General features: G+C 36.6%; 1 protein-coding gene across 4 annotated transcripts in view; it reads right to left on the bottom strand.

The window, feature by feature from the left end:
• The window catches only part of DIAPH2 (diaphanous related formin 2), a 231672-nt gene that overhangs the window by 43792 nt on the left and 162929 nt on the right, over window positions 1-24951 (bottom strand). For 3 of the 4 annotated variants that reach the window (XM_061359689.1, XM_061359691.1, XM_061359692.1), the window contains one exon: window positions 19923-20568. In XM_061359689.1, the coding sequence (XP_061215673.1) occupies window positions 20390-20568 (179 nt within the window). In that variant the 3' untranslated portion in view covers window positions 19923-20389. Of the gene's footprint in view, window positions 1-19922; window positions 20569-24951 lie in introns of those variants that run through there. The other variant, XM_061359690.1, reaches the window with a different exon arrangement.

Raw genomic sequence — 24951 nt, 5'->3', positions numbered from 1 at the left:
ATACAGGGTATCTCACTTTCAGGTACCTAATGGCTATGAAGCTCTGAGCTTCTGCTTCCAATATATTAAAAACGAATGTAAAAAGTTGTAATAAACAAGAAAATTGGAAATATTCTCCTAATAATTTAGTGTGTTTTACAGACTTTCCTTTAGAAGTCTACAATATTATGCATGCTTACACCAATGATTATCTACTTAAGGCAGGCAAGGCATTTCCAAAACCTGAAAATCAGAGATGGCAACATTAATGTATGACCTGGAACAACATATTTACAACCTCCTGCTGCTTTGTCAAGCTCCTCATGTTTAATCTTTTCCAGTAAACGTCAGTTATTTTTACTCGGCTTTGTATAAAAGATTCAACACTACGAATACAAAAGACTTCAGCAAAGTTGGAGGACTGCACTGGTTTTTTCAAGTAAATAAGCATCACTCTGCAGACAAACCAGGTGTGATGCAGTTTTGTGTTTTAATAGCTCATGTCTTTTATCTGGTTTGGTTTGGTTCTTTAAACCGATGACAGGGTGCACAGTTGAGCAACCTGCAATTAACCGGTCAAGCACTGAATTAAATGTTTTCTAATCTACCAGCACCCAGCTAGCACTTTAGGGTCCTAAGTTATTCATACCAGCAGGAAGCTACGGGTGAACACTTACCCCCCTAGTAAAAACATACAGAGACAAGCCTCATGATCACATAATCCAAGCACATACCCTGCCTTTCAAATTCAATAACTGTTTTATTTTCCTTATTATGAATTATCAATTCCCCCCAAAATTTAAGTACTGTTGGTTTGCCCCCCCCCCCTTTTTTTTTTAAGGAAAGGGAGCCTTTTTTGTCATTACACAAAAAAAGCAGCTAAAAAAGGTACTCCCTTGGACAGAGGCCATTCAAAATCAGATTATTTCCACAGCATTCTGCTATTATTCACCCACCAGTAAAATATGTACACTTATTGTCTCTGCCTGTTCTGACTGAGGCTATATGGTCATTTTTGTATTTATTACCGAGTTACTAAGTTTTTTTTCTTCCTTCTTCTAAAGCATGTTTTTCTGTTCTCAAAAACTGGGCCACATGCCTCTGAGGAGAAAGTACTGCATTATTTCATTCCCACCTTTTCTTCATTTTTGGCATCTCTGAGGCCTGCTATGCCCAGAAGTGCTTCCACTCAAGCTGGACCATCAAATCAATTATCACAGCAGTCTGCTTTCTAAATATGAATGGCAATGAATGACAACAGGCAAGGCAAACTTTCAGCTTTGATTTGTCATTGGTAATGTACATTTTTGTGTTTTGTTTTATAGATGTTTGTTATAGTGGCAATTCGACCAAACTCTTCCCCCTGCTGTCTGCAGCTGCATTGTCTACATCCTGAGACGAAATGCTTCACCTTGCTATGTCAAAGGCACAAGAGAAAATGAGAGGCAGGGAACCATTATCAACGTTCTTTTTTTTGCTCGTCTTTCACTACAGTCACTATTGTCAATGAGAACAAAACCCCAACACAGTAACAAACTTCACCTGCTTCCATTAGTAAGTGTCCCACAATTTCAAGGTGTGATTATTTTTACTGCTGTTGCATTGTTTCACAAGAGATCTCCATTCACAGTAACATTTCAGGTTTCTGCAGTTAGAATGAGCAGTGACTGGCCTTGTGACAGTACTAAAAGATTAATAACTATATAAAAGCATCCATGTATAAGAGCTAAAATGTAAGACAATGCAAGCAAATACAGTAAATCATAAAAAAAAAACCCAACAAAAAGATATCTTATTCCATATGCACAGAGTTGGAATTTGATGGTTTCTCCAGTGAAGAATCATTTATAATTTTGTTAAGAAAAGAGTTAATCTATGGAAATATAAAAACTGATGTTGGAAAAAATAATGTTTTTTTCTAGTGCCTTCTTTCATTGGATCTACTGGTTCAAAAACATACGAAACCTGCAGTTTATATGTTTATATACTATGCAAGTGGATTTCAGAGAGCAACTGGGACACATACTCAGAAAACTCCATAGTGGGTACACCTGAGAGTTTGCATTCTTGCCAGTATATACAAACTTGGTGGTAGGACAGGAAAAGCCTGTAATGCCTATTTCTGTGAAAACAAGTTTCACCCAAGCAGGTAATAATTTATTTCCACAGTCATAGACAAAAATAAAATAGAAAAAAATAATATTTTCTTCAGTCCTTTGCAAATACTGACTCAGTTTTAGGAGAGTCAAAGAGGGAGGTTTAATGGTACCACCTAGTGGCATCCACGCACACATGGACCAGTGGGCATCATTTGGACAAGCCCTATGGAAGCTTCGTAGACACTTGTTTCAGCCTCCGGAGCTGCTAGTGACATCCCTTGAACCATGACTTGATATGCCCTTGCTATTTTAGCACCTGGAAAAATCCAACTTGAAAAAGGCAGGCTTTTTTTTTTTTTTTTTCCCCTACATAGTATTAAAATCTTACCATGTAAACCAGACTACAACTGATTTCCAAACAGGCCATTCTATTTAAAATTATTGTTATTACCTTGACATCTAAAAGGCTATGCCTTTAAAAGGAAAGGCATGAGACTACAGCAAAATGAAAGCTTACAGTATTTCATTCATCAGGAAGAAAGACTTCATGAAAGCCCAAGAGCCTTCTAATAGGACTCCCAGCAGGTAAAGCAGGAGCAATATGAAGTGATTGCTGTTTAAACCGCCCCCCACACCAGAAATACACCAAGTAGGTGAACTTTTCTGCATACAGACTACATACCTGAATGCAAACACAGAGCTGTGCAATTCCCCATCACATTCAAACTAAACTGATCCAAATGAGTTCTGAAAATGGTATTAGAATTTACATCCGTTATTCTCTTATCAAAACACAGCACTTAAAAATGAACACTTACTACTGTAATTAATGTAGCAGCTAACTAAGAAGTGACTTCATCTGCACATGAATACCTACAGTACCAGTCTCTCAGATTCAGTAAAAGTACAAGTATCAAGAGTAGTTTAAAATTATTTTCTCCTTAAATCAAATTGTGCCCCTTCAACTTTATTTCTTTGCCAAGAGATTAAAACTTCTACAATGAATTGTTAGAAAATTCTGTGTAGTTAAAGAAGACATTAGTGGGTCCTTCTGTTTTGTTGTTTTTTTTTTGTTTGTTTAACACCTATTTCTCTTCAAAGATCAAGGAGCCAGTTCCTTCTGCATCAAACGACTTGAGCACCTTAGTGGAAAGAGAAAAAAAAAGGTGTGGGGTGTGGTGTTTCTGTTGGGTAATCTAAAGCTCTCTCAAAAAAGCTGCTTTCACTAAATGAGCACCTTGTGCATCAGCGCATCAAATTGAGGACAATGCACCCAATGCCTTATACCTACCAGCTGGCAGACACACTGTCTTTGGTAAATGACTGATTTAAACATTCTTCTGTATGCCTGCAGCAATAACAGATATTTAGAAACAACTCATCATTTTCCTTTCAAATAATCTACAGATATTTTAGTTTACTAGCTGAATCAAAAAACCTTATCTAGCTACAGAGTATGAATACCTCTCTTGTGAAGACATGTTTAATATTATCTTCTGGTTCTGTGTGGAAGCAATATCCTGAAACACAGGAATATGAGTTGCAGCCACATCTACAAACCACTTCATATTGCATAAAAGGAGGAAAGGAAAGCTTGGAACATTTCCTCTGGTCCTCCCCACCTTCCATATGCCAGTTGTGAATTATGCTTCATAAAGTAAATAACTAGTCAAGAGTGAAGAGATGAGCTGCTCCGGAGCACATCCTCAGGCCTGATGGGCTGACTACCTGTCAGATAATGTTGGAAGTAGGATTATGTCTGAAAAGGTTGACAGACCACATATTTATCTCTCTAAATCAAACACTGCATGTTTAGCTAAACTCGGTGAACTTTAACTAATTACCCATCACCACAGTAAATTCATATTGAATAATTTTCAAACAGCTAAATCCAAAGCTTACACTAATTCACTTGAAATACGGAGAGGAAAAGCAAGCTCTTATATGGGATTTCTGCTTAAAAAAATTCAACTGGAAAAATCACAACAAGCGCAATCTTTTAATCCTTATTGGTCAATAGGAAGCCCCTTCTGAAAAAGACATTTTTTAAAAACAAACTAAAAATATACATAAATATATGTACCCCAAACCCCCCTTGCCCCACTGGAGCTGAAAGTGGAAATCAAAATGTTACCTGGCCCTATAAATATCTTATTCTTCTGTATTTTTTGTATTTTATATCATGTTCTAAAGTCATGAACAAAAATTATTGGGGAACAGAAATTCCACTTGAAGAAAAGTACGGTATAAAGATATTCAAATTTATAAAACAAATCTGGTAAAAAATAAGAATTTAATAAAATAATCGGAACTGCAGAACACTTCTGGACAATAAGAAGAATAACTGAAAAAACAAACCCATGTTTATCTTTCAGTTTACAATGGCATGAAAGTGTCCTTGAAAAGGGTACACAACAAATGCAAGGAATGTTAAAGAAGAGACAACATCTGTGTTTGGTAACCATAGGAGAGTTGTAACTCTGGCTTGGACTTCTCTGAATGTCCTCCCCTTCCTTTGTCACTGAACAGACAATACAGTATAGCAGAGATGGAGTTGCTTTCTGCCTAAGCAGAGGAAGCTTCAAAGATTGCACTTGAAACAGAAATGTGATGGGTAAATATTTTTCTAGAGTTCTGTATCTGCTCCTTATAGATGAATATTTGTTTCTTTTGAAACAGTACAGAAAGGAGTAGAAAGAACACGCAGCCTTCAGCTCACTCTGCCTTTCAGCAAAAAAACAGATCTGTCCAAGCTAAGGAAAGGATTTCTGCTGTCATGCACAGCAATTCTTGAAGTGAACCCTTGTTAGGAGCTAAGGGTCACTCCATTATAAAGGATTTTCATTTGCATGCACATACTTATCTCCAACAGGTGATGCATTTGCTTTACAACACTGACTTGCCTTTCAAGTACTCATTTCTACTTCTGTTCAGTTACTAAAGAGCAGTTAACAGAAGAGTAAGTGAACAGATCACTTCGCCACCTACATCAATGCAACTACCAAATATTCGAGCTCATTTTAGCAAGATAAGCCAGAGCACTTTGTATTTCAATACCTGATGCACTCTATATATAACACCAGCTGTGAATTTAATTGGTAAAGAGTTACTCTTTTAAAAATAAAATAAAATTCAGTAACTATTTGTCACTGGTTTTATAATCAAATAATTGAGCTCAGGATTTCAACTGCTTTTAAACATTCCTACAAACTTGAAACAACTATATGGGTGATCTACACTGGAAGTGGTAGCTGCTTCTGTATTAAATGCAACCTGTTATTAGCTGGAGCTGCACTTTATCTCTTGTTTTTAGGCTGTTTCTATTGAGATTAAAATTTTCTCTTTTTTTCCACTTAAAAGTAAAAATGATGCTTTAGGAAGGAATACATGTTAACATTTTACCAAAAGAAAAATGGAATATAAAGTACATCACTGAAGCAGAAGCAGCCCTTTCCCACAACATGCTTCTGTATTCATGGCACTGCTTGCAACACCAATGAAGTTATATACAAAACCTGGCAATGCATTGTAACCTACATTTAAAAGACCTGTCTCAAAAAATATACAGTTGCAGTCTGAGGAAGTCTGAGCATTGTTTCTAAATCTACTTTTTGTCATTAATTCCACTATCCTCCTCCTTAATCCCCGGAGGAAAAAAAAAAAATCCCATTTTAAGGAAAGTTACCCCTTTCAGTTAAAACAAGGTGTGTCATATTCAAATCCTGGTAACCCAAAGCCCTACAAAAGCGTTTTATGCTTTAAAACACAAGTGTTCCAACAATACTCTCCAAACATATTCTTCGTACTGTGCTTATTCGGTCCATTTCTAAGTAACTTAATAAAAAAGTCCTTACCAGTCTAAAGCTATGGCCATTCTATTTAAAGATGTCAATGTGCAATTCAAATCCACAGGTTTTATACACTTCTGTCTATGTAATTCTCAGAGTAACATTGCTTTATTAGCAGTATTTTGCAGAAAACTTTCTCTCTGATGTTTTAGGAATATTTTAAGAATCGTCTGACATCATTTTTCCTTATGAAGTGTTCTGGGTTTTTGGCAGCATTAGGATGATTTCCCCAGCACACATCACTACAAGAAGACACAACTGAAAGGGATCAAAGGGATAAAGAATTTGGAGTAAAACACTGCATTTCACTCTGAGACAGTCTGAAGTTTTTCTGCACTACATCATAAAAAAAGAGACATGTACATCATAAAAACCAAAGATTGGAAAAGACCTTTACCATTACCCCAGGACTGCCAAGATCACCTCCCTGTATTCCCACTTTTTTTTTCCCCCACCCTATTTTCATAGAGCTGCAATTTGAAAACCATTCCATGTTGCAGCCTGAACAACAGTGAGTCACAGACACCTTATCACAGGTCCACAGTGAAGGAAGCTGACCTCTTTAAAGTTTGTGAATCATTAAAATAAGTTCAGCAATTTCTGTAAAACAAAGATTATAACTCTTAAGAAACAGTAGAGATATGGAAGTTTATTAAGCATCTCTGGCACAAAAACCATGAATATCCAAGCTTATACTGATCTTTCTGTTCTTCAATACAAATAAACTGTAAAGAAACTGCAGGGCATGGAACACGTGTTTTGGGAATGTGGAAAATTCCAAGGCACATGGAAATTTGAACAGATTCCAAGCTCTTTTTGTCATGTCTTGACTACCTTCTTGGGTTTGCTAACAACTCTATTCATGACTACAAAAGCCAGATGATACCTCCAGGAGCTGAGGGCACTAAAATATTTTTTTGGATTTTGTTGTTTCAGTTTATTTTAAAATAAAAAAATATCAAATTTTATCTCTAATTAGAGAGACCTTTGACAATTTAAAGCTTTGCTTTTCTGAAAATGTCATCAGATTTTCCCAAGTCCAGGATTCTAGCCACACAAGAGAATTGCAAACCCCGTTGAAGCTGGTACTGCTGACACCTGGAGGGCAGAATGCACTGCAAACCCAGGCCTTGCACTACAAGCAGAAGAATTGCCTGTACAGCAGCTGAACAAATGCCATGCTCCAAAAGGTTTCAAACAGAACAAGAGCAACTGCTTAGTAAGAAACACAAGGTGCTTTATATTTGTTAGTCATTTCCCTTGCCCTATAATAACTTGCTTAATGTTATGTTTTACTTTTATTTATGAAAGCTTATTGTATTCATGCAGAAAGAAAATCATACAGCAGGTACACAGACAAAGCAAGTACGAAACAATCACAGGAAATTACAGAGCATTAGTTGCCAAAGTTCTGCAGGAGACAAAACCTACAAAGGATGGCATCTAATGACCTGTAGACAGAAAACTATCAGTGACAATTCGAAAACAGTCTTGATACTATGTGAAGCTTCAGTGCAAAAAAAGAATCATAGAGACAATTTCAGAAAGCTCTCTGAACATTAAATGTTCCTGTGATGTGCCAGCAAAGCAAAAAACCCACATCATTTGTGCTATTCTGGAAGACAAACAAAAAACTGACAGACTGTTACAGTATCGAAGCTGTTCAGGGCATTTTTTACCAGCAAGTCTGTACATATTACGCATGTACATGTGCAGTATACACATGTGCATATGCACTCTCTCTCACACACACCATCTTACCCCATGAGGCAAGGGATAAACATTTCAGTGGCTGTTTATATACCCAGGTGTTGTTTGCAAATGTGTGGCCTTAATACCAAATGACAAGGTCAACTGCATATCCACCTCAGCCCTACCTCCCGGCTCACCCATACAAGTACGTCTGTGGTGGATGAGGTCTTCAATACCTGACAATTGATACTCAAGTACAAAATGGTTTTTGTTTTTCTGTCATGATGTAATTTTATCTTCCATTATACCTTACATGGCCAGAATGACAGGAATTCGGGCAGACCTTGGACTGTGTCTCAACAAGATGAAAATCAGTTTCTCTGCAGGTTTTATGTTCCATTGGATCTTTTGTCTTTGAGTGTTTCATCCTTTCAGCTACTTCTCTAACAACTGGATCTCTAACAGACAGGCAAGTCCAGCAGACTGCTAAAGCAGCTTTTTAAAATCTTATACACACCCCTAAAATCTCTCCTGTCACCTACAAAACTCCTTAATTCTTCAACAATACATCTTAAAAGATTTTCCTAAGTTTAAGCACAGCACAGAAATAAGATATGAACTCTGTTCACTGAGATGACATATTGCTACTGCTTTAAAATCATGATTGCCTTCAGTGAAGAGGTATCTTTCTGAAATGTATGTTCCTTAGTAATAGGCTCTATATTATTTCAACAGAAAATAAATACTCAAAATACTCCCTAAACATAATTCAAGCTTCCTTCAGAGTGCTCATCCATTAGGAGGAGAAATGAAACTTTAAGTAAAACTCCCCTTCAGGTTTTCACTCTAGTAAAGAAGATTTTTACGTAAAACACACTCTGTCAAATCCACCAGGGGTGTAAAGAGCAGGGAATAAATTAGGGAAGGCCTCTGGAATGCCTGAAAAAATGGTAAAATATTTTTTTCTGGAGTTGATCATCACATATGGGTTTGGGTTTATTTGGTAAGAAAAGCATGAATTAATTTCCAAATAGTTGATTCAACACCTTGCTAGATTTTAATCAGCTCCCAGGAACGGTGAGAATTGCTTTTGTTCTCAAATCAACTTATGCTCTATGAAATCATAAGAACCTTTTGTGTCCTCCATCCAATGCTATCTTATCCATAATTCTTGCACAGCTTAAAGCTACATAATTTGACAATGTAACTTGAGCACAGAAGGAAAATGATCTACCTCCTTAAAGCTGTATTATTCCTCCTCTCTCTTTTACTGAGGAAGCTCTTGTCAGCTTAGTCTGACTGACAGCTTCTATAGGCTGACCTAAGGAACCTTTCAGCCCAAGAGACTTCACACATCCCCTGATAAGTGGTGAACTGAAGTTTTACCTTGCATATTGTCTCATAAGCCATCAATGGTATCACTGGAGTTCCAAGGTCTCTAAAGAAACCGCACTGTAAACACTTGGAAGAAGATAAGCTCCTGTAGGAACAGTCAGTAGGATTCCCCCTCACTCCCCCATCATTTTATTTTAGAAATCTGTTCACTTTAGAATGAAATAAAACCGCTCATAATAACCAAACATTTTCCCTATTTCAGTGTGATGTGTCTGTTTTCCTTTGTAACTTAAATTTGTAAGAAAAGATGCAGAAAGGCTGACATTGCACTCCAGTACTATATTCATGGAGTTACAAACGCACAGACACTGCTGTACAATTTCATATACCTGACTTGAAATTATTTAAATAGAATCCTCTTCCAGAACAGGATGAGAAAGAATTGAAATACCTAATGCATTAACAGGAAATGGAAGAAAAATCCCCAGAAATAGAGAAAATGAGAAGTAAACACAGATCTAATAAAGAACTCCAGTTTCTTATTTTTAGGCATCCATCTGGAAGCCACTGTACAGTATGTATATGGTTTTAAATAACAATATTATGATATTATATACTTCCATGAGAGGGCAAAAGAGGATGAGCTAATGCCTCCACTGATATACTAGTTATAAACTCACAGAATCTTATAGCCTATGTCACTTTTTCCTCAAAAAAGCAATCAGGAGTGTAATATACAGAGATCTACTGAGACAAACACAAGAACTCACATCAAAGATTACTTTCTGCATTATGTTTTGAAGAGAACTAAACAAAACTAAGTTTTTCAAGCTTGGAACTTTATAGAATGTAGCTCATTCTAGGATTTGGAATTCAAGTTACTCAAAGTATGCCACTATTGAAATTATTAACAACCTACATCATCAATTTCTCATATCTGGTTTTATTCATCATTAAAATTGTAGCATCGCATTGCAATACCCTTTAAAATGTAACAGTATTCAAACTGAATCCAGCAATATAAATATATTACCATTAACTAGCACTGAGAGGTTTTAGGATGAGAGCTCCATTTTGGAGCTACATGTATTACAAATGTAATAGCTCAGCTACACTATGCTGTGGTTATAATGTGCAGTAATTAGAGAAACCACCTGTGCCACAGTTTCAGGAATTTAATGGAGTTACCAACGTGAAGCTGTGTTTAAAATGCTGGTTGACCAGGCCTCAACATGCCCCCTGAAATTGAAACTTGCCTGCAGCACAACAGTAGGAAATGTACTGCCCAGCAAAGTCAGACCTGTAGCCTTTTAAGCCCAATATACTATGAATGACTGGCCAAAGATGCTTTGCAGAAAGATGCAAAAAATCATAGTCTAGCCGACAACTTGCTAATACACAAAATACCTTCCTAAAATTATCTACCCCGATATTCCTAGAAGCATCAACAAAATCGAATTCTGGCTGAGTTGATATTACAAAATCTATATGCCAAAAATGATAGTATTTTCCTCGTCTAATAAGAAGCTATAAAGGTCAAAGTACATTTTTTGGTGGCATGTCTCTAATTAATATCATAATATTAGTAAAAGATTAAGCATAGAAAAAATAACATGGATCATATAAACTCTTATCTATCATTCAGACTAGTTTGCCTCCTCAGCTAAACTATATTTCACAGGCATACTCTTCCATTTCATGACATTTTCTATTGTCTATCACTGACTTCCATTCTTTGTATTTGCAATAGCACTTTCCAGTTCAGTAGCTTAAGCATTCATTACTGTATGCTAAAAATACATTAAAAATTGTCCTTTTGCATTAAAATCTTAATAGGAACATGGAAAGTTGACCAGCATCATAAAACTTCCAGCATATTTTCATCAGAAATTATTAATGTTTGTGTAGAAACAGTCTTCTGTGAAAATTAAGCTAAATAAGAATTACACAAGTCAGTGAACAGTGTAAAATATTGACAGGCAGTGTTTATAAGGGATCGATTAATACACCTGAACTTCTCAGCTCTCTACTGACTGCTATGGAGAACAACAAACTGGGGAAAAGGAAAGGTAGAAATGTGAGCTCCTTCCCTGTTGGCGAAACTTCTGAGAAGAAAGATAGTAATACCGTCAAATTAGTCTCAGCTGACTTACCTAAAAAAAGGCATTCAACCAACTGCTGAAGTTGGCCATTACAAAAACATCACCAAACACAGCATGCAATAAATCTCAACAAGGTATACAAGGAATGGGCTGAACATAAATAAAACAAGAGTTCTCATTCTCTGCAAGAAATAAGCAAGATATTTAAACTATAAGGAGACAGAAACATGGTCTGCAACAGAACAGAAAAGAAGGCAAAAGGCAGCATTTGCCCAGGGTCTGTAACAAGCATAGTACCCAGCAAGTCTCATCATTTCTGCAGTTACACACACCCAGTGTTTGTTCTAGGTAAATTTGCCCCTAAGTAAGGATTTTGCTCTGTTTAGATGAAGCACACTTGTTATCTACAATGATTCCATCAACTGAACAATGAGTAACTCCACCTGATTTTATAAATACACACATAGAGTAACATTTTGGATATCTTATAAGCTTCATTTTCCCCATTAAACATGATACTGACAGAAGCTGATGCCACACTTAAGAATGTTCAGTTTTGTTTATGACCCTTTCCTAAAAAGTGATTGTGCATTTTCATAGAATCCCAGACTGGTTTGGGCTGGAAGCGACCTTAAAGCTCATCCAGCTCCGACCTGCTACGGGCAAGGACACCTTCCACTAGAGCAGCTTGCTCCAAGCCCCTCTGTCCAACCTTGAACGCTTACAGGAATGGGGCAGCCACAGCTTCTCTGGGCACCCTGTACCAGTGCCTCAGCACCCTCAGCATAAAAAATGTTTTGCTTATAGTCTCAACCTACCTTCTTTTAGTTGAAAACCATGATCACTTGTCCTATTTCAACATATTCTACTAAAAAGTCTGTCTCCCAAATCATGCCATTAGTTTGAATGTTTTCCACATAGCTGAGAACTATACAGTTCTGGTTCGAATATTTCAACTTTTTTTATTTCCAAATGTTTCTGTACACAAAAATGCATGAAACTAGGAATACTACAGAGATATTTTCTAGTTCCACTGTAATTATAATGCATCATTCCATACTAAGCCCCAGGAAACTTACATGCATAATTTCAGGACTCCTAAAAGAGCAATAAAAAAGGATGCTACTAAATGCTTTTTAACTTATTTTCTTGATACACATATAAGTTTGCAGTTCTTTTTACTCCTTCAACTATTAAAAAAAAAAAAAGTAATAAATGCCTATAGAGTCTTTTGCAGACGGATGAACTTGCCCTTGCCACACTGCAGGTTGCTCAGTAGCCAATAGAGTTGCACTAGTGCAGTGTGTCAGAGTCTCCAAAGACCTTTACTGGGCTGGAATCAGCATCACCTTAGCCAAATCTAAAGAGCATTTAGGAAAGTCCCTGGCACTTGGCTGGCTTCAGACCCGCTGCTCAGCCTCCTTTTGCCTGCAATAGATTCTGGCCTTATGTACAGCTTGCTGCATGAAGAACAGTCCTTCTGGGGAGACAAAGAAAGGTTTGGGCTGGCCACAAAGGGACACTGAATTAGTGAATTTATTACAAGCTTAGGAAAAAACCACAACAAAACAAAACAAAAAACTAAGCTGCTGGAGCAAGACTGCTCCTTCAGCACCAGTACTGGGTATGCAGCTTGCAAAGATGAAGAGCTACGCATCTTTCTCACAGTTTACTCATTGCTAAATGATGGAAGGAACAGTAAGTGCCCACTTCTGTAAAGAGCTTTCAGATTTCCAGGTAAAGACAGCACAAGGAATACAGAGTAATACCCTCTTTTAACCCCATGCCTTATTTTGACTTCAGAATAAAACACAGGGGTGAGGCAGGACCATTAAACTGCTATTAACAAACCATCCCCCAGAGAAGGAGTGTAAAACATTGAGAACCTAATGTTTTTCAGGGCAAAAGTACTTCAGATAAAGTACTGTAAGAATGCATGGACAAGTTGCTGGAGGAAGTGCTTAAGACAAAGATGGTACAGCACCTTCAAATCACCTTGACTTTTGTTTTGAGTGTCAGGGACTTCAAATGCAAAAGTAAATGGAGAAGAGAAAAAAGAAAAGCAGCAAGTTGGTGGGTTACACTGCCAAGTCCACGTGCAGTGTCCTTTCTCTTGGCAGAACTTTTCTATCATTTTCAGTAATCAGGGACTGCTGGCCATTACCTGTCTCTCTGCCGCAGGACACCCTGTCTTAGATCCTGAATTTAATCTGTCACAGATTATTAAACGAAAAACATCAGTAAAACGAGTTATGACAATACACAGCAATGGAGATTCTCACACAATAACATAACTTCCTAACTACTAATATGTATCCAGTGCTAAGATGGTATCAACACTTTATAACTAAACACTATGATCTTGGGTATGATGAGCAGAGAATCTCATTTCTTCCTGATAATGCAACAAGAAACTTTCCATGATTTGTTCTGTTACATCATAACCCACAGGGTGAATATTGTCTTTCCAGAAAGGAAACAAATTAGGGTTTTCCAGTCAAGATGGAAAACACTACTAAAAATCTGGGACATTCTCTCTGTGCTGAGGTCAGAGGCCTGTCAATTCTTCACTACATGCTTAGGACAAAATGGAATAGAAAGCAGCCCTGTCTGCAAAACAACCATTCTGACCTAATGTCAGTCAAATTACTCAGTTATCAAGTCATACACTGCAGCAGCGGTTTTCATTTCTTTTCCATTCATTATGTATATATTAAAATATTAAAGCCCATGTGCATTACCTCAATAAACAGTACTGCCGCAGCAGATTTTTCAGCTAGAAGTGTTTCACAATAATTGGATGAGAACAGCATCACTGCTGACAAAGAGAATTCAAATGTCCAAATGAAAACTAAGTTAGCCTTGCATATCCTTCACTACTACTCATGTAGTTGGTAAATGAATACATGAATATCTTTTCTCTGTGTGTAAAATAGTTTCTCTAACTTCAGCTACCACATACAGATGGAGCCAAAATTCAGCCTGTCACCTCCAGAAACAGGCCTTACAAATTTCTACCACATGAACATGGCAGCCTCCTTCTGGATGACTCTTTTAGATGCTGGTTACTATGAACAATTCTTTGAATTCTCAGAAAAGCTTTGTTTCAGTTCTACATAGTTCAGTTCTACATAAGACATTCAAAAAGGCTTTTGGAATTCTAAAGGCTTTTAAATGCTTCAGAAGGAACTGTGCCAAGTGAACTCTCAGAACAAGAAATTCCATCATCTACACTCTGTATGAACTCTGTAGCTGTTCCCGATACCTGCAGAGTCTTGGGATGAAACAGACAAAAGCACTTTAAAGAAACAAATATAACATTCAGTTTCCAGGTCTGAAGCACCTGGCACAGTCCTGCAACTGCCTGGCAAAAGCTCACATGTTAGATGATGCCATTCACAAATGTCCTAACCCCCAGCAGTACCATGTAATTCTCACAATCATCAATGGGCAATGCACTTTGACTTCAAAAGGGAACAGGTACTCTGCTATTTCTTTGGTCACAAGAAATTAGGACAATTTAATGAGAAAAGTAACACCAATGTTGATGATTTAAAACACTAAAACTTGAAAAATGTTCTGATATTTTCAGTGTAAAATTTTATGCAGCTCTTTTGTACAAGACCTTACAGGGAATACTTCTCATACTATCTGACATGCATTTTGAAGCATTTGCAGTGCTAAAAGCAAGGGTCAGGTAACTCTCCTCAACCTGTGTAACTTAATAAGTTACATAAATATGCTTCAGATGAATAACAAGCTCAGATGTGATTAATGACAATTACATCACACCATCTTTTTGAAGGACATTGCTCAGAATGTGTGTATGCCATTGGCATTTCATTGCATATCTTTATTTAGTCAGGTAAATTCTTGTCTGAGAAAAAAAAATAAGATGCATTAATTAATTATTGATTGTCTAATTCAATTAATTGAATTATATTGCAACAGCAATATTTACAAAGTCAAGAGTTCAAAATACCACTTCTTTAGGGTTGTCTACCAAAAATTCCTAAGTACTTGACACATGCTCTGTCAACATGTGAACACTCTCATGCATACCAAGATAGGAGAACCTATTTGAAAGACAACTCATCAATCTTCAATAATTTCTCCAGAGAATCGTAATTAACACAGTAGCAATTATTCAAATCAATGCCAAATATAGACCCATCTAAAAACCCTAAGAGGCTGAAGGTTAAAGTCTGCTTTAGTTCCTTTTCCCCTCCCTTCTTCACCCTGCTTATAAGTAGCATTTCTCTGAAATGCCAGTACCTCTGTGTACTACAGCCATGGCTTTCATGCTAAGCCACAAGAGTAATATATTATCTAATATTACTGCTTTAATTACAAAAACTGTAAGCCAAAATGCAAACACAGTAAAAAAGATTACAGCACAAATACCTATTTTTAACTAGCTTTGAGACCGTTTATGGAGCTCTCTGGACTAAGGTAATATGCTAAGACTCAGTTTGAATGGTACTATGAATAGATTTTCCTTACACAACTCCTATTTATATTTAGCAGTAAAAGCAACCTTGAATCTCACAATAATGCCTTGAGAGCAAAGCCCATAAGTTTATTATTGGTCATCTTTTTTACCTCTTGCTATTCTAGTTGTGATAATTCCAAAGCACTCAGATCATATGTGTAAGTCTCATCAGTCCACGATTCCTGAGTGTAAGCAAAAGCCTTCCATAATACAACTGAGGTAGCAAACATGGTTTTAAACACCCAGCTTCTCAAAGTAAAAGAACAAGAATTTAAGAGATGCCAGCTGAGCATTACAGCAGGAAGAGTATTTGTTTACCATGGGTTGTTTAAAGAGATGCCCAAATATGTTTAAGATACATACTGTTTTTTTAAACACAAGACTAGCGTTTTTACAATCCCTTATGGATATTTCTAACTTCATAACAGATACTTAATGATAAAGATGATGACACACTGTTCCAGGTGAAAGGCAACAAACTAGGCTACTCAAACACAATTTCAGCTGAGCAAAAACCAGAATGTGTTAAAAATGCACCTACCACATATTTGAACACTGACCAATCTTCTCATCAACCCACAGACAGATGTAAGCATGTCAAAAATGTTTATTTACAGACCTGCCCATAGAAAACGATTCCTGATGCTCTCAGCAAAGCAGATAAGCTCTGACTGACGATTTCTATTGGAGTATGTTTCAGTCAAATAAGTACTGTGCACCCAGAAACCTAATTAATTCTCAAGAACTCATTCAATATAATCAATGCAAATGTAAATATAGAAGTCAGCCTTCTATAAGTGAGTAGCTATGTCCTCAAGCAGAAGACAGAATTCCTAAAACTAAAAGGTTATTCCTGTAATTCCTTTTAATTAGAATTGTGATGAACTTCTATGTCAAATATACACTTACTTTCTTTTATTAAAGAAAAAAAAAGCCACAACACACTTTAAATTAAAGGAACTGTCCAAATGCCATCTAAAATCTATCAAAAGTCTTTAAAAAGCAGTAATATTCTATTGCCTGAACTACCTTTTATCTTATTGAAGTTAAAAACGTGGTGGCAGCACTTGAGATGGATTACATAAAAGATTCAGACGTTGAAACTGAACAAGGGAAGTTCAGTGTTTCTCTTTGACTCTCCAAGTGCACTGATAATATGGAAATAGTAACAACAGTGTCAGTGACGTCAAATTCAGAAGTTCCTACATAGTGCCTACTATGCATCTGGCTGTACTGTTTTGATTTTGCTGCATGGATTGAAAAATGACCCAAAACATGTGTATTGACAGACCACATTAAATACTTGATAAATAAACTTTACACTGAAATCTAAAGCAAAAAGAACCTGCATGTACTTTCCTTATAGCTGTGCTTTCCTGGCAGTGAAAGACCACAGCAATAATGGCACATATTATCCCTGCAATACTTTGGATATATATAAGACAGGACATTAGTTATTATTAACATTGCTGAAAAAAATTAGACTTCTTTGGCAAAAAGAAGTATCCGTTTTACAGAAAGAACCATGCTGGAATATTTACCTCTGGACACAAATGTGCTTGAACTAACGTTAGAGAGAAAATATTGCTGAATCAAGTCTTTTTTAATATCATACCCCAGATCCAAAGAAAAAAAGGTCAGGGAGAACTCATACAACAGTAGTGCTGGGCACACATTTTAACCTGGGCCCCTGTAATGAATGCCACCTAATATCATTCTTTATTATATTCTCAGAATTAGAAAACATGCAAAAAGCAAGTATATTTTTGGAAGAGGAAGCAACTTCTCTTGAAAGTAATTTCTAATTATTATTTTATGGCTTCTATGAGTAAAGCAATCTACTCAAAGGATCATCTCTATACTTAAAATCCTGTAGCTGAAAACAGTAAGGATACAGAATAAGCTTAGGAGAAAAAAACCACGCAAACTTGCTGCACATTCAAAAGTCCACATAACAAGGAACATATAAAAGTACAATGGAAGAAAAACTAGGGGAAGAGGACAGGAATTTTTTATTATTACTACCATGACCAGATAACAAAACATTTTTACTGGAAACGTCTACAGTTACAATGCAACCCATTAAAGTGCAACTTTACATTTACAGGTTTAACCAACAGAAACAATGCAGTTAAATATATGCTAAATGAGTTTTACTTTTCTGAACCTGTCAGTATGTTTCACCAAAAGTTTTTTTCCCAGTAGGAAAATGCAGTACTGAGTAGTGCTCCCCAGTACAGGGTGCCATTCCAGATAAACAGAACTCCATTCCCTTCCTGTCTCCAACTCCTACCCAGGGAGTGTGTGTCTCACTCTTTTTTTACAGACATGACCACATAAGGTGGGGGACAGCAGTGACCTCTGTAAAAAAGGCTTTGGCAGAATGACACTCTTCTGGAGTAGTTGTAAGCTTACAGTAATTGGAGTTCTCCGATTCAAATAAGATGATCCCTCACAGGTCCAAACCTACTCACCCAAAGCTAGCAGTGAACACACGCCACTGCAGAGGTTTTTCTTTTAGAAAGCTGTGGGTTGTTGGTTTTTTTTGAGCCAAAATGATTAACAGTGCCACTAGCAGTGCTGCTACAGTTTGCTCCTTTGAATTAAATTTACTCCGTGAAACCACTGGAAATACAACAAAAAGGAAATACAAAAAGCCAGATTTTCATGGTCTATTGGTTGTAACTATTGCGAGGACTGTAGCCTTCCATAATTTTCATTTTCACCCTGAGTAGATGCAAACACAATAAGCAAGTTTGCAACAAGACAGATTTAGAGCATATACATGAAAATGTACACACGGGAACTTACAGTATTGCTGAGCATTTTTTTGAGGGCATTTTCTTGTTTGTGTCCTGTTAGTTTGTTTTGGTTTTAGGCTTTCTTTAGGGGCTACCTGTTACCAAATAACTAATAAACCCACAAAAAGCAAGCAAGCAAAAGTCATTTTTTGTCCTCACTAGATTTAAACTAACAGCCAAAACTGACACACAAAAATGAAATCTGTGTCCTAACAGGCAGAAAGCAACAATTTTTCTTCTCTGACTATGACAGCTACCAAGACAAGTTTAAGCTCAAAACTTTGCTGTACAAGTCTAACTTCCAAAATATCAGCACCTATATCCTTTTTCCTGTGTGTTAAGGATATATGCTGGTAACAGACAGTACAGCAAGCTATCAATAATGGAAACTCCTACACGGTGCATAGACAACACTGTACAATTTGCTGTATGCTTGCCAGTCACAACCACATGACCCAGGAAGGCCAGAAATCCCCCAACCTCTTCTTCCCACAGCTTTTATTTACTTTTCCTTCCTTCCTTCCACTGAGGCATGGAGTTAACTGCTTCCTAAACTCTCACAGGATGAAACTCTCTAGAACACTAGGAGTCTGTTGATGGTACCAATGAGAAAATTGTCATCATCCCTTCCATTTTCTAAAGAGAGAGATGGAAGCTGCAACACGGCCCCTGTTCTTTTAATGCTACAGTTCACTGCTTAAAAGATTTCATAGCCATATTTTTACATAATAGTCTTACCCAGTTATAAGAAGACTTGCAGTAGGCCAGAGCTTGGCAATGGATAACCAAAACCTTTTCTCACAGAAAATTCCCCAAACTCCTTAAATTTAAAAGTCAGACAGATCCCACTAGAATATCAACTGACACATTGAAATTTCAAACACACAGAAGTTAAAGTGACTTCTTTGATAAAGCACAAGAGAAATAAATGGGATTTTGAACTAGCTCTGGCCCTATTGTTGCAGAGGAGTCACTGGTTTTCGAACTAGGCTCAGCCATCTTGCTGGTTTCTCAGCTGCAGCAGGGTTTGTGCAATCTCCTCTGGTCTCTGGGAAGCTCTTCTTTGTCACCACTGGGTGACAAATATCTCCTCAAGCCACAATACAGAGAAACCATCTCCCATACTGAAATTTTTCAAGATATGGAAAACCCCCACATTTTGATCGAGGAATTCTTTCAGTTCTGATCTGAGAGCAGAAACAAGCTCTGAATTAAGAATTATACTGGAACTGTGGCAAAATTCATTTCTTAGTATGAGCATATTACATAACTTCTTTTTATTTTTTCCGTAAGATCAGGCATATGGCAAACAAAAATAACCATATACCGTATTTGCTAGCTAGATGGAGGAGGGTAGAAGAATCTGCCTTTACTCTCCCAGTCCTCTAAAAAACATAACCAGCCAACATGACTCTAACTCTAGCTCATGGAGAATTAGGTAGATACACAGGGCTTATTCACAAGATAACCCAATTTGGCCAGCACATGCTAACATAAGCTTTTGATTTTATGCCAAATAACGACAATTTTTAAATTTTAAATTGTTAAGAGAATATTCTTTAGTGTAAGACATTTTTAAAAATTGGGAAATACAGTATAGTGCCATGAGCTTTGATGAAAAGTAAATGCAGAGTAAATTCAGCTCACAAACTGCATGCAACTGGCACAGCATAAGCAGAAGTGTGAATACAGAGAATATGCAGTTGCTTAGCTTTCTCTCCAGTTTCCTTAAAACCAACTTTTCAGGAAGCAATAATTGCTCAGACTAAACCAGTAAACTAGACTAAGTCCAGAACAATAATATCATCTCCCTCCAGAAAATGAAGCTACTTTATTGTGATTTTGACTTTTATAACTACACATAGTAAAACTTCCAAAACAGAACATATCTAGGACCACTGCTTGAAAAAGACTATCAGCTGTATGCCCAAACTCTTCCTGGTGTAAGAAGCTAATATTTTTTCACAGCACCATTTACAATACATTAATTATACTTAAGGTTTACAGAGTACCTCAGTGACTAACAGTGGTTCAAAGGTTTTCAGTGAAAACTGTTGGTAAACGTTTGCAACACAACTTTTGCCCGCTCAGTTTCTAGGTCAAAGTCTGTAGAAAGCATCTTACCTTGTCCTCTTGGTGTTCGTTTCCTGCGATCTCTGAATGCTGCTCCTGACTGCAAGGCCTCCAGCAGACTATCCATCACTCCCGTCTCATCACCCTCTGAGAATAGGAGACAAATAATATTCATCTCAGTGCAACTGAAGTCAGACTTCAGAAAGAAAAAAGCTAGAAGTGGTGTCAAGTTTACATAACGCTTCCAAATAAGAGCTGTGTACATTTTAATGTAATGGATGCTGTCAGTGCTTCAGGTATTACTGTCTGGTTTTTGTATGATGCTCTATTAAGCAAAATTGATGACAATCCTCTGGTTCTTTCAACTTAGAGATGTTATCTCATGCATTATTGATGACATCTTCAGCATGCAGATAGACAACTGCTGGTGAATGACTGCTGTTCCGCTGTTAAATTCTTTTAAGATTTTCCTGAAGTAGAAACAGGTCATTTCTTTTTGATTTAACCAACCCACATGGAAAGTCTGACGAAAGGTGGCACAAAGGTAAATATTGTAGTATTGCACATAGTTATACGTTGCCTTACACCTTCATGCATGAAATCCTTGAAAAAAAACCCAAACAATTGTCTACACAATGTGGGAGGATACATACACCATACACTACATATGTAACAGTGCACCATGGGTGATCTTTAAGATCATGAAAGAACAGAGAGAAGAATCATGCAGTGAAAGTAAGTGGCATAACATTTCCTAAATAGCTCAATTCCATAACTGTTAAATCTTTCTTTTTCCCTATCCAAGCTAACCTGTAGGCTTTAAATAGCTGGACTTCATGGTACATTATGGAAATCTGGGTAGAAAGATGACTTCATTTTCATGTATTTAAGTCTTTAACTTCCTTTGCATTTCAGTCTGCTATTAACAGTTGAGAGCAGTATGAGAACTAGAGGTCAGAGAACTGCAGTGCTACAAAACTATTGTTGAATGCCTCTTTTTCTGTTCACGCGTCTGTTAGAACCCAAAACTAAAATACAGACTAGACTCGGCAGGTAGGTGGACATTTTAGTCACATCTGTAAGACTTCAAGCTAATATAAATTTCCCCATCATAGAGTGGGAAGATAATTACTTTGTGCATAAGATTTACATTACAGTAAAATACTTCTGATTCACACAAAGTGTAGGAGGTTAAATGCACACTCAAGCTCTCAAATGTTCAAGTCTAAAAGCAGCTTATTAATGGAAAAGGTATTCTGCTCCAGTTCTCTATTAGATTTAGATTTATCAGACTAAATCCAGACCTCATATAAGAGCACACCAATCCTAAACCAGTACCTGGTTCAGATTTCTACATGATGATGATGATGAGTATAACTACTCAGTAAATTTAAATTAGACATCAAGGTAATTCAAACTATTAGCATAATATACAAACACATACATAAAGTTGTCTCCCTTGTAAGACGAAAGGGAGTAGGTGAAGAGTAGCAACTAGCAGAAGACTTGGAAATACCAGGTTTAATTATGTTACATCTAAACCCCTGAAAAAAAATAAGCTCCTGCAAAATAAGTAAATTAGCTTCTCTCAATTCACACTCACATCTACAAGGCCATGCCTAAACTTGTCAAAAGCACACAACATTATAATTTTTCTTTGTGCTCTTTATCCTACACATGCATTCATTGATTTGTTGTTGCCTCTGTATTATATTAGTTTCTAAATGAAAAGTCTGCGAATACACTTTGTCCAAACTAATACTCATCAAACAGGTCTGAAACATTTAATGAATGTGACTGTAATACATAGTATCAGTTAATATGTTTGAATATTTTATGCACAGAAAAATTACAATATCATTCGATCTTCATTAAAAGAGTTGGCAGACTTTACTCAAAAAGACAGAGATCCTTCAATACTTCATAAATGTTTATGAAGCCTTCCACTTTTTGCTGAGTGTGCTACTCCACCTCTAATTACTGCAACTGCTAAAAGCCACTCTGTTGCTTGAATATCAAAATATACAATATAAAGACACATGAGTTAAGGAACCTGTAGAACACAAAGAGGAGATTTTTAACTCCTCATATTAATACTAGGTCTAATCTCAGCATTGCACTTTAAATTCCTCAGGTGATGAAGTGGGAACTGTACAAAGAACTTCATTTTCAGTCAGCCTTCATTTAAATTTTTTAACAAAATCTAAAGAAATTCCAGCCTTTCCCCACAGCTCTTGCTGAAGTACTTCACATATTACCACCTATCTCCTTGATCGGCTTTTTGTTTTTATCTAGTACTGTAAAAGTCATCCTCTTGCAGGTCCCACAATTATACCTTTAGTCAACAGATTTTGGCCACTTTAAATGATGATAATGTAGACAAAACCAACTTTTTTCTTCCACAGAACAATATTATTGCTTCTTCCACTGCTAAAAAGCCCCAAGCGTAGTGACAGGCACAGAGAAAAACAATATGATACAACGAAGAAATAAAGTCACATTTGAGGTGAGCAGGCAACTTCGGTATCAAGACAACTAACCACCTCCATTTTCAACCACTCACAGCAAACAGAACAGAAGAAGGGAAAAAGAAGAAGAATCAGAGTAGTCCATAACATGGAAGTGGATATGAAAAAGACAGTCATAAGCTCCATAGACTTATGATGGATAGAATGAGGAGCAGCCATATCACACATCTATAAGCGAAGTTGTTGTGTATGATATTCTAAGCATTAGCACTCTGGAACTAGACTGTCAATTTCAAAAAAACAGACCTTTGATCAGACAAAAGAAATTAAATCAGAAATTGAAGATTTGGATGTACAAAAGGATGGTGTATGTGGGGTATGTATCTCAACATGGTCAAACTGGGCGAACTTTTCACCTAAATGTTGATGCACATACACAGTACTACCTTTTGGAGCAAAAGACAAGCTAGATAAATGACCATGGATGAGTGATGAGTAATGCCACACCAGCTAATACAAAGTTCTCTCCACTGACACAGAAGCAAGTGGCAAATCTCTATTATATTAATGGGCCATTTGAAATTACCATATACTTATTCTTCTTATTGTTATTATTACTATTATTAAATAATTAGAATTAGAATCTTCACCCGGTAATATGAAATACAGTTCACTTTCAAACAAGTTTTGAAGTGAACAGAACACAGGATTATGACATTATAGTTCTGACCTAGATATTAGACTACATTTATGGTTTTATGCTTTTTTCTAATGCAATACACTATACTTCATCTGGCTGGAAAAATTCTCTCATTTATCTGGTCTTCAACATCGGATATAATAGCTGCTTATTTCATTAGTGGAGAGTGCAAAAGATGATCCTTAGAAAAATATCTGGCTAAGTAACAACAGGTTGTTAATAGATAGGAAGCTTTAACAGTTGAGAGCTTATCAACTGAACTTTTCTGAAAAACTAATAAGTGGATTCAATGTAAGAACAGAAGACACACAGATAAGCAATACTAACATTAGGAAAGATAAGATCAGAACATACATAAGATTCTGACCGATTTAAAAAGATTAAAATAATAGAAATAAGCTTGTATAACTTCATATGAAAGCTAGAAGCTCTTCAATAGCGAATGAACAAGAGCTACAATATAAATAGTGATCGATCAAAGAAACAATGATGAATGACCTATCTGATCAGTGTTCAAGAGTCACGTACTCTATTTCTAGTACTAACATACTGTGTACAAGTTTAATTACAACATTCACACAAGACAAATGACAAGTTGAAAAGCTTTTACAATAACCAGGGGAGTGGATTCTAACAAGAAATGCCTAAGGCAGCACTATTTCTTTAGAGTACATAAAGCAGCCACTGAAATCAGGTTTGACAACCTCCTCCTGTGCTTAGAATCTGCAAAGTCCCAGAAAAGAAAAATCATCCCAACAGATAACTTTGCCAAGAGAGTGCTGTTTTGGTACAGCAGGGAAATGTTTAGGCTGAATTAGTGGAATTACCTTTGCAATCAAAAACAATGTTCTAAAACACATTTCCAAATAATATTACAGCAATAAGTCTGGAGATCTTAAGGATGAAGCAAAAAACTCTGAATGGAATTATATGATATAGCACAGGCAACATCAGAAGCAGAAGTTGTATGATCTTTTCAACCCACTCTACCTAAAGCATCAATCTGCAACTCATCGATGGTGTATATTGAAAACAGTACATGATAAAATGTGGATGAGTGAAAGAAACCCACTGTTGTCATTTAGGCTGCTGTGTAAGTTACAACGTGAAGAACAGCATTCCTGGATATCTGGAGTGGTGAACTATGTCTTTACTTCTGAGCAAGTGTTTTAGTTTCCAAATGACATCTAGTGAAGATATGAGAAAAACTGTCCATCCAAATAACAACTAGTTGTTTAGAATATCTATCAAGACAACGTATTAGTGTCTGATCAGGTATAACTAATCTGTCCTGATTTCTCTTTATAACACTGAATTCAAAACTTTACAATCAATTAGCAATTTAACTCTAATGTAAAGTAC

Source organism: Neopsephotus bourkii, unplaced genomic scaffold (genome assembly GCF_033783945.1).
Source record: "Neopsephotus bourkii isolate Nb327-2 ecotype Australia unplaced genomic scaffold, CSIRO-AGI_Nbou_v1 NB_991, whole genome shotgun sequence".
In the NCBI taxonomy this organism is placed as follows: Eukaryota; Metazoa; Chordata; class Aves; order Psittaciformes; family Psittacidae; genus Neopsephotus; species Neopsephotus bourkii.
Note: the sequence above shows the minus strand (reverse complement) of the source record. Positions and strands in the feature narration are given on the sequence as shown.